This window comes from Phacochoerus africanus, chromosome 7 (assembly GCF_016906955.1).
Source record: "Phacochoerus africanus isolate WHEZ1 chromosome 7, ROS_Pafr_v1, whole genome shotgun sequence".
In the NCBI taxonomy this organism is placed as follows: domain Eukaryota; kingdom Metazoa; phylum Chordata; class Mammalia; order Artiodactyla; family Suidae; genus Phacochoerus; species Phacochoerus africanus.
This window is the reverse complement of record NC_062550.1, coordinates 89,007,122-89,017,429: the sequence shown is the minus strand read 5'-3', so window position 1 is coordinate 89,017,429 and position 10,308 is coordinate 89,007,122. Positions and strand designations below refer to the sequence as shown.

Below are 10,308 nucleotides of genomic sequence, written 5' to 3'. Positions count from 1 at the left end.
CCCCGCTGTGGGGTGGGGCGGAGGTGCTTTCTTGTGCGCGCGCGGGCACTAGGCGGAGCCGGAGCGCGCGGCGGCGGCGGCGGCTGCTGCCTGGAGAGGTTCTGGGCGTGTCTATTTGCATTCGCGGGCGGTCCTGTCCCAGCTGGGCTGGCCGGCGGGTTGTGACTGCTCAGCGGTCCGGACGCGGAGGGGAGGAAGTGTCTAATGGACGAGGTTGCTTTATTTCTGGGCAGAAGGGGTGAGGGCGCCGGAGGTGAGGATTCTGGGCCGTCCGCGACCCGCGAGGACTTGAAGTAGCCGCGGCGGCGTCCGGAGCGGCACCGCGCTCCCGCCGGGCGAGCAGCTGCCGCGGGAGGAAAGGAGCGGCAGCCTGCGTGGCCCTCCTTCCTTTGTGTCTGGGTTGAAACCTTCCCCTCTGCGCCCCGGGACTGCGTGGGCTGTTTGCTGGGGTGACGCCTCCGGCTCCGCCAGTCGGAGGTCCCCGGGGGTCTTCAGGTGCCCCCGGCTGCGGAGGCCCAGGTGAGGCCCCCGTGAGGCCAGAGCTGCCCCAGGGCTGTGCCCCGAGCCCTTAATTGCCTTTCGGAAGCGCAGTTGCCTCTCCTCACCCCCAGCTTGATTTCCCAGCCTATCCCTGCAGGGCTGCTTTGCCCGGTGAAGACCCTGTTACGAAGGTTTGGGTAAGTTTGCGCCTCGCTTTTCTCCCCAGCCCCGGTTCTTTGGAGGTTCGAAGTTAATTTTAGGGACTCAGAATTCTGGGTCAAGGAATAATTATTAATCATTCTGATATTGTACCAGGAAGAGAAATTATCTAAAGAGGAAGTGGTGAGCGTTTACGGTTTTCCTGGATGATGCTGTCCTTTATATTTACTAACTATAGAATCCTAACTTTACATGTTGATATGGTTGCAAAAGATGGGACACTGAGAATTTGTTCAGAATACTTCAGTGTGTGCAGAGTTGAAAAAAAAGTACACAACTTAACGTCTTTAGTTTTAATAGGGCGAGGTAAAGATGGAAATTAGTTACAGATGGTCAGAGAGTGCTCTTGGGTTAGCTATTGGACCTAAGCTAAAACGTTCATTTTTGCTTTGTAACGCGAGTTTTATTACTGAAAAATTAAGGGACGTTTTATGTTTGAGATCATGAAAACATTAACATTTGAAAGTTACCTAGCCTTGATTCTAACTGTAACTTTTTCTTTTATCAGTTTCATGCCAGTACTGAGCGTTTTGTGAAACTTGACAAGCATGGGCAAATGCTTTACTACCCTATGTTTGCAAGTGACACATTTGATGCCACTTTTTGTAGTCATTATTGCAGCTTAATGATAATTGCTGCTCTTCTGTGTGCTCAAAATTACTTGTGCATATCTCTTTGTGCATTATCTCTTTGCACATTCTAGTTATCTCTTTTTCTCTCCTACCAGGCTGAATTCCTTCAGGAGTGTGATTGAATCTTTGTAGACTCAGGGCCTGACACATAAGAGGGGTTCAAATGTTTATTGAATGAATACATTAATAAGCACATTTAGATGCTCGCTGTAATACAATGGATAGATTCTGTTAAGGTTTTAAAAACTTGTAAATATTCTGATGGGTTTTATACCCATCAAAAAATTTGCATCTTTTTTTTTTTTTTGGTCTTTTCTAGGGCTACACCCGTGGCATATGGAGGTTTGCAAACTAGGAGTCTAATCAGAGCTGTTGCTGTCGGCCTATGCCGTAGCCACAGCAATTTGGGGTCTGAGCTGCGTCTGTGACCTACACCACAGCTCACGGCAATGCCGGATCCTTAACCCACTGAGCAAGGCCAGGAATCAAACCCGCAACCTCATGGTTCTTGGTGGGATTTGTTTCCGCTGCGCCATGACGGGAACTCCACCTGCATCATATCTGAAATAAAGTTGGTAGGAACTTATACTGTGAAGAATATTGTTCGTGTCTTCCTAACCTAAAAAATGACATCAGAGGGTATTTTCTGTTGCTTTGTCATATTTAGCAGCTCAGCCGAAACAGTGGAGTGAGCACTTGAAAAATGTGTTTACCAGTGAAGACCTAGAGCTGACACCGGTCTTGAGCGTGAACTTATACTCAGTATTAAGAAGGCTCTAGTTTCATGATAGGAAAAGAAATTGAGAAGTTTATAAGTATCATGACTTAAGTATGAACATTGTTTATAAAATCTTTGTTTATAAAATTTTAAAGGAATTTTTAAAATTGTACAAATGATAATGTGTGTTGAAAACCATTAAGAGAGTATAGAAAAGAACACAAAAGAAAGGAGGGTAATCCCCCTAAATCTTGTTACTTGGAAGTAACCCAAACATTTGGTTGAGTAAACTTCTAAATACCTCCCTATGCATTTATATGAGACCAACACATTTTTTTTGTGCTATATTTGGGATCATATATCAAAATTTTTCAATCAGGTATGTGTCATGATCATCTTTCCATGACAGTACATGGAGATGAGTCTTATTTTATTTTATTTTATTGGTCTTTTTAGGGCTACACCCTGAGTATATGGAGGTTCCCAGGCTAGGGGTTGAATTGCAGCTGCAGCTGCCGGCCTATGCCACAGCTGCAGCCACGCCAGATCCGAGCTTCATCTGTGACCTGCAAACACAGCTCATAGCAATGCCGGATCCTTAACCCACTGAGCGAGGCCAGAGATAGAATCTGCTTCCTCACGGATAGTAGTCAGATTCGTTTCTGCTGAGCCATGTCGGAAACTCCAAGTCTTATCATTTTATTTATTTTTGTTGTTGTTTGTTGTTGTTATTGTTGTTATTGTTGCTGTTGCTATTTCCTGGGCCGCTCCCGCGGCACATGGAGGTTCCCAGGCTAGGGGTTGAATCGGAGCTGTAGCCACCAGCCTACGCCAGAGCCACAGCAACGCGGGATCCGAGCCGCGTCTGCAACCTACATTACAGCTCACGGCAACGCCGGATCGTTAACCCACTGAGCAAGGGCAGGGACCGAACCCGAAACCTCATGGTTCCTAGTCGGATTCGTTAACCACTGCGCCACGACGGGAACTCCCAAGTCTTATCATTTTAAATGGCAGTGTAATAGTCCATCTTATACACCTACTCTGATTTTTTAAATCCATGCTCAGAATGATGGGAAATTTTTTTTTGTGCATTTTTAGAGCCACACCTGCAGCATATGGACGTTCCTGGGCTAGGGGTTGAATCGGAGCTGCAGCTGTCAGCCGCAGCCACGCCAGATCCGAGCAGTATCTGCGCCCTGTGCTGCAGCTTGTGGCAGCATCTGATCCTTAACCCACTGAGTGAGGCCAGGGATTGAACCCACATCCTCATTGGATACTGGTCAGGTTCTTAACCCACTGAACCACAGTGGGAACTCGTTGTAATCTTTTTATCTTACCTAAACACACGCTGCTAATTTTTTATGTGGGTATTTTTGTGTGTAGATAAATATGACATATATATATATATATGAATATCTCTTGGAGGTAAATTCCTGAAAGTGGAATTTCTGGGTTAAAGGGGAAAGCTTACTTTAAACACTTCTATAGCTTATATTGTCTTCCAGAAAAACTGCAACTACTTTTCTACCCTCCTCAAGTAGTTTATAAGAATACCCCTCACCCCACACCTTTGAAGATATTGGTTTTTGTTTATTTTAAAAAATCTTTGCAAAAAACCTTTTATTTTCTTTACATTTTTCATTACCAAGGAGATTATACATCTTTTCTTTCTTTCTCTTTTTTTTTTCCTTTTTGCCTTTTCTAGGGCCACTCCCGCTGCATATGGAGGTTCCCAGGCTAGGGGTCGGATCGGAGCTATAGCCGCCGGCCTATGCCAGAGCCACGTCTGCAACCCACACCACAGCTCACAGCAACGCCGGATCCTTAACCCACTGAGCAAGGCCGGGGATCTAACCCGCAACCTCATGGTTCCTATTCGGATTCGTTAACCACTGAGCCACGATGGGAACTCCATATACATCTTTTCATACCTTTATTGGCCTGACACATATTTTGATGTTTTGCCTGTAGCTCATGGTTGACAGCTCAGAGAAAGAAAAATTTGAGGAAGGATGGATGCAAAAGCTCGAAATTGTTTGCTTCAACATAGAGAAGCCCTGGAAAGGGACATCAAAACATCCTACATCATGGATCACATGATTAGTAATGGCGTTTTAACACTTTCAGAGGAGGAAAAAGTGAAAAATGAGGTAAAGCTTCTGAGGCAGCCTGTACCTGGTTAAACATTTTTAGTATTTATTCCAGAATTTGTATGGGTCTCCACTAATTGACGTTGTGGTATACTGAATTCCTTTTTGTTTGTTTGTTTAGCCTACTCAATGCCAACGAGCAGCTCTACTAATTAAAATGATACTTAAAAAAGATAATTATGCCTACATATCATTCTACAATGCTCTGCTACATGAAGGGTATAAAGATCTTGCTGCCCTTCTCCACGGTGGCCTTCCTGTCGTCTCTTCTTCCAACAGCAAAGATTCAGTTGCTGGAATAACTTCCTATGGTTTGTATCCACGATACCTTCTTTCACGCTTGATCCTGCAGTTCTGTGCTGTTGTAGGTGGATCTGATCGGTTCACTGAAAAAAAATGCATGGGAAACAAATGACAGTTATGTTTTCCAATTTAAATATTATTATTAGCATCTATGTTACCTCTCACATTTTCTTGCCCCAGGAAACTATCTGCTGCTGAGGTAATAATATACATACCCTAATTTTTAGAGATAATAGGACAGTTCATAAGCCTTTAAAGTTCTTCTCCAGTTCTGTGTTCATTGGGTTCAACCATAGGAAAGAGTAAGACTCTTGAGAAATCTATGTCCTTGAATACAATTCCACGGGGTTCCCTTTACACTCTCCTTCGCAGTTTTCAACATGAAAAGACATGAGAGAGTCAGGGAGGAATAGGGCGAGGAAGGGCAGGTGTAGTTGGGGATTTCCTTTGTCTGTCGTCATCTTGAAAGGGACATGTTTGCCCTTGTTCCACGTGTTCTGGGAAATCAGACAGTTGAAATTAATATGCTGGCCGCATTTTCTTTATTCTCTTGGAAATGCTGAGGCTAAGACTTGAGCCTTTCTCCCTTGGATTTTTATGGTGTTCCTTGAGTAACCATTTCAGAGTTCTCGTCATTCATGCCTGTCTTGTTTTGGATTTCAGTAAGGACAGTCCTGTGTGAAGGGGGAGTGCCACAGAGGCCCGTCGTCTTTGTTACGAGGAAGAAGCTCGTGAATGCAGTTCAGCAGAAGCTCTTCAAACTGAATGGTGAACCGGGATGGGTCGCCATATATGGAATGGCGGGTTGTGGGAAGTCTGTATTAGCTGCAGAGGCTGTTCGAGATCATTCTCTCTTAGAAGGTAAGTTTTGATGACCACTGCTGGCTCTTAGAAGATGTTCTTTAGGTATTGCATTAGTTTCCTGTTGCTGCTGTAACAAAGTACTGAACATTTGGTGGCTGAAAACAACACAAATTATTGTCTTGTAGTCCAGGAAGACCAAAATAGCTCCTACCGGGTTAAAATCAAATTGTCATTGGTGCTGAGCTCCTTTTGGAGGCTCTGGGGAGAATCCTTTCCTTGCGTTTCCCATCTTTTAGCCTGCATTGCTCGATTATGGTTCCTTTCCGCATTTTCAAATCTGGCGGGGCATAGCGCTTCAGGGCTTACTCTCTTCTCCAATCTTTGCTTCTTTCGTCTCTTCTCTGCCTCTGACCTTCTTGCCTCCCTCCCGTGAGGGCCCTTGTGAGTATATCGGGCCTATCAGGTAATCTAGGATAACTTCATCTCAAAATCCTTAGTTTTTATTCTTTCTTTCAAAATCGTAAGTTTAATCGTATCTACAAAGTTCCTTTTGTTGTGTAAGGGGACATATTCCGTGGAATAGGATGTGGACATCATTGGGGGACCATTTTCTGCCTACCCCAGGTGATATCATTTAGATTTTATTTGCTACCTCACCTGTTTCAATGAGCCTTGATACCGCCCCCCCACCAATAAATTCACGTGTTATCAGATGGCACTAATTATCGCTAGAATGAAGCTTGTTCCCTTCCATCTTAATAACTGAGGAACTTGTAGGATTGCAAAAGTATCTTGAAAGGTTGTCCAGCTGAGAGCACTGTCGGGAAGGAGATTGTTGGAAACTCAGTTCCGTTAATGACTCTTTGAGCGGATGATTGCCACTTCTGTTTGGCATCCTGTGTTAAACTATTACATTTCTGTAGTTCTGTCAGTTATTTATCTTTAAAAATAAAAATCTTTAGTAACTTGTCTCTCTAATGCGTCATCCTAAGAAAAAGAAAAATTAGGAGTTGACGGTAGCAGTCAATGGATTTTTGCGTGTAGACTTTGTAGACTCATTGGGTATCTGGTAACTGATTTTCCCTTGTTTCAGATAGTCATATATTGAGTAAATGTTTGACAGCCTATTATGGATCTTGGCACTGGGGAAAGGGCTGCAAAAAGAAGGCATGCCTGTTTCCCAAGGAATTTACTTAGGAAGGTAGGGGAGGCAGACATATGAACAAATCATATTATATGTGATAAACTGAACAGTAAAAACAAGCATTAAGGTACGGAGTTAGATCAGAGGAAGGAAGTTTTATGTCTCTGGGGGAAGAGAATGGACAGGACAGGCTTCCTGAATGAGATGACATTTTAGCTGGAAGTTTGAAGGAAGAATAGAAGTTTGCCAGGCGGACTAAGCAAGAGAGGGTAGAGTAGGGAAGGTGGGAGGGGTATTGGGTAGTTACTGGAGTGGGGAAGGTCATGCTGTGCATGCAGAAGAAGGTTTAGGACATTGGTCAAGTGTACTGCTGACCTTAAGGAGTCTGGTGGGTTCTCAAGAAGGTATTTCCTATCCGGAATATGATACTGTATCTTCAGTCTTTGGTTGCCTCCATCCATTAGTGAGTTCTGGGGAATTTTAAAAGATAGTTCCTGAGTTCTAGTTGTTAATAATCTTTTTTGTTTACAATAGATAATCACCAGTTAAAGCAGTTTATGACGAGATGACAAAATGAATAAATAGTAAGCATCTGAGAGAATTAGGAAGATGGAGACTAGGGCACACCTGTTGTACACACCTGGCTTTAGTTTATACTTCACAGTCTTTGTTGGCAGTATTGATCATAATTGTCAGCAGCATGCTCAATTGGTGAAACGTGGTTTTTCTCCTTTGTCATTATAGAGAAGTTTTATGGGACTCAGATCCAGGCAAATCTCAGGGCCAGGGATTTGTTTTTATTTAGTCACTTCTTTTTTATCTCTACTGCAAAGTTGATCACCAGGGATATTTCAGAATACAATTGATTTAAGTTCCTTTAGTTTGAAGAAATGGTTTTCCTTTTAGTATAATGATGGATTTCCTTTAAAACATATATTTATAATATACCAGTTTATAGGGTTAAAAGTGTGCTCTTTAACTCAATTTAAATCACTTTATATCATTGTGGGTGAATTTTTGATTTAAGGGGTTAAAATTGACCAACACCTTACAGAATTAACTACACAGGAATCATATAAATCGTGGTCTTGGGGATAGATTTGAACCACTTTATTTTGAGAAAATGTCAAATACTTGCAGGTGTCAAGTACATAATGAGGTACATAATGAGTACTTAACGCTTTTGTGAGAGCTCAAGTACTCAGGATTGGGTTAACAATATTCTTTAGTCCACAGCCCATTATCAGGTTGCATGTATCTAAGACTAAGTTTTTTTTTGGGGGGGAGGGGGCGGTGAGTTCCCAGGCCAGGGATTAAACCTGGGTCACAGTAGTGACAATGCTGAATCCTTAACTGCTAGGCCACTAGTCAACTCCTAGTTCTGATTCTTATTTCTCTTGATACTATTAAGATTTATCCAGGGAGTTCCCGTCGTGGCGCAGTGGTTAACGAATCCGACTAGGAACCATGAGGTTGCGGGTTCGGTCCCTGCCCTTGCTCAGTGGGTTAAGGATCCGGCATTGCCGTGAGCTGTGGTGTAGGTTGCAGACGCGGCTCGGATCCCGAGTTGCTGTGGCTCTGGCGTAGGCCGGTGGCTACAGCTCCGATTGGACCCCTAGCCTGGGAACCTCCATATGCCGCGGGAGCGGCCCAAGAAATAGCAACAATAACAACAAAAAAAAAGACAAAAAAAAAGATTTATCCTTGTTGCCATAAATGCATATTATTTCTTATGCCTGATTGCAACCCTCCACAGGTTGCATCCAATACATTTTATTGTTCATTCTCTAGTAAATGGATAAGGTAGATTGTCTCCAACTCTTTGCTGCCCTAGCAAAACTGGGTAGCACTTTTACAGAAATTAGAATTTCTTGAGTATATATAGCCAGGAGCAGAATCACCAAGTTATATGATATATAAATATCAAGTGTGCCCTCCAGTCTGTGCATTCCCATCAATAGGGTGGGAGGAAGCATATCCTCACTTCGTTAGAGCACTAAGTATCATCCAGCTTTGTAATTTTTGCCAGGCCAGTAGGTATAAAGTGATATTTTTTAATTTGCATTTCGTTGATAACTTGAGTTTGATCATTTCTTTTTTTGTCTTTTTGTTTTTAGGGCTGCACCCACAGCATATGGAGGATCCCAGGCCAAGGGTCAAATCGGAGCTATAGCCACCAGCCTACACCACAGCCACAGCAACGCAGGATCCGAGCCGCATCTGTGACCTACACCACAGCTCAGGGCAGCGCCGGATCCCCAACCTACTGGGTGAGGCCAGGGATCGAACCTTCAGCCCTGTGGTTCCCAGTCGGATTCATTTCCACTGCGTCATGACGGGAACTCTGGGTTTGATCATTTCTTCAAAAGCTTTTTAGCTTTTTGGGTTTCCCTGTTGATAAATTTTGTTGATATCTTTTGTGATTTTTTCCATTGGGATTTCTGTGCTTTTTGGAAGTTTTCTTGTATATTCTGGATAATAGATTTTGCTGGTTTTAAACTCTAAATACTTTCTCCTTATTTATCATCTGTATTAACTTTGTCCTGAATTTCCTTGATAGGAATCTTCTAATTCTGATGTAATTAAGTCAGTTGTTTTTTTGCCTTCTAATTTGTGCTTCATGAATTCTCTTAAGTAGTCCTGTTAGTCTTCCCATTCATATTTAACATTGTAATCTATTTGGAGCCTGCTTTTGAATATCCACTGGTTCAAGAGTAGATAGTTTCCTAAAGATAAATTTTATTCTTTAGAGTTCACTTACACTCTAAAATACAGGAATATTAGATTTTCACCATTTAATTGTAGTATGAAACCTTCTTTTCCTTTTGAGAGTAGATAATGGTAAGGGTTACAGACTTCATTAAAACTGTGGTTCCTGTAGAAATTTTGTTATCTTAATTTGGTGGTATTTGGTGTAAATTAAAGAATAAATTCTGGAGTTCCTGTGTGGTTCAGCGGTAATGAACCCGATTAGTATCCATGAGGATGTGAGTTCAATCCCTGGCCCTGCTCAGTAGGTTAAGGATCCAGCATTGCCACAAGCTGTGGTGTAGGTTGCAGGTGTGGCTCAGATCCCACATTGCTGTGGCGTAGGCCAGCAGCTACACCTCTGGTTTGACCCATAGCCTGGGAACTTCCATATGCTACACGTAGGGCCCTAAAAAGGCAAAAGACAAAAAAAAAGGAATAAATTCTTAACTGCTTATGCCTATATATTTTTTTGATAGGCAAGAAATAGATTTATTAAGATAGGACGCTTGTGAGAGGTGCAAGCCGGCGGGCAAGAAGGCTCTGCCCTGAGCATTAGGTGGACTACAGTTTTATCGTCCAAGGGGAGTCTGTGCCTGCACATTTTTAAGAAACCTAGTTTCCTTTTGAAAGGTCAACCCTTTGTTTATGCATTTATTTATTTTGTAGGGAAATTATAAAGCGTTGATGTATTTTTATTTTTTTATTTTTTTGTCTTTTTAGGGCCACACCCACGGCATATGGAGGTTCCCAGGCTTGGGGTCCAATTGGAGCTATAGCTGCTGGCCTACGCCACAGCAACACGGGATCCGAACCGCATCTGTGACCTACACCCCAGGTCATGGCAACGCTGGATCCTTAACCCACTGAGAGAGGCCAGGGATTGAGCCCTGTCCGCATGGATACTAGTCTGCTTCGTTACTGCTGACCCACGATGGGAACTCCGTGCGTTGATGTATTTTTAAATTATTCACACAGTTGTATTTAAGTGCTGAGCTTTTAAAACATGGAAGTTTTCTCCAGAGGCTGTCTACCTGTTTGTTTACTTACTTCCCAAGATTTCCCTGATGCTATTAAATGATTATTAATTGCTCCCTGGATAAACCT

The 10,308-nt window shown here is 42.9% G+C and overlaps 1 protein-coding gene across 4 annotated transcripts in view; it reads left to right on the top strand.

Moving 5' to 3' along the window:
* Window positions 1-100: 100 nt before the first annotated feature.
* Window positions 101-10,308, top strand: part of APAF1 (apoptotic peptidase activating factor 1) — a 91,655-nt gene continuing 81,447 nt past the window's right edge. The window contains exons 1-4 of one of the 4 annotated variants that reach the window (XM_047788218.1): window positions 101-677; window positions 4,024-4,202; window positions 4,324-4,513; window positions 5,169-5,366. In XM_047788218.1, the coding sequence (XP_047644174.1) occupies window positions 4,065-4,202; window positions 4,324-4,513; window positions 5,169-5,366 (526 nt within the window). In that variant the 5' untranslated portion in view covers window positions 101-677; window positions 4,024-4,064. Of the gene's footprint in view, window positions 678-4,023; window positions 4,203-4,323; window positions 4,514-5,168; window positions 5,367-10,308 lie in introns of those variants that run through there. The other 3 variants (XM_047788217.1, XM_047788216.1, XM_047788219.1) reach the window with 3 other exon arrangements.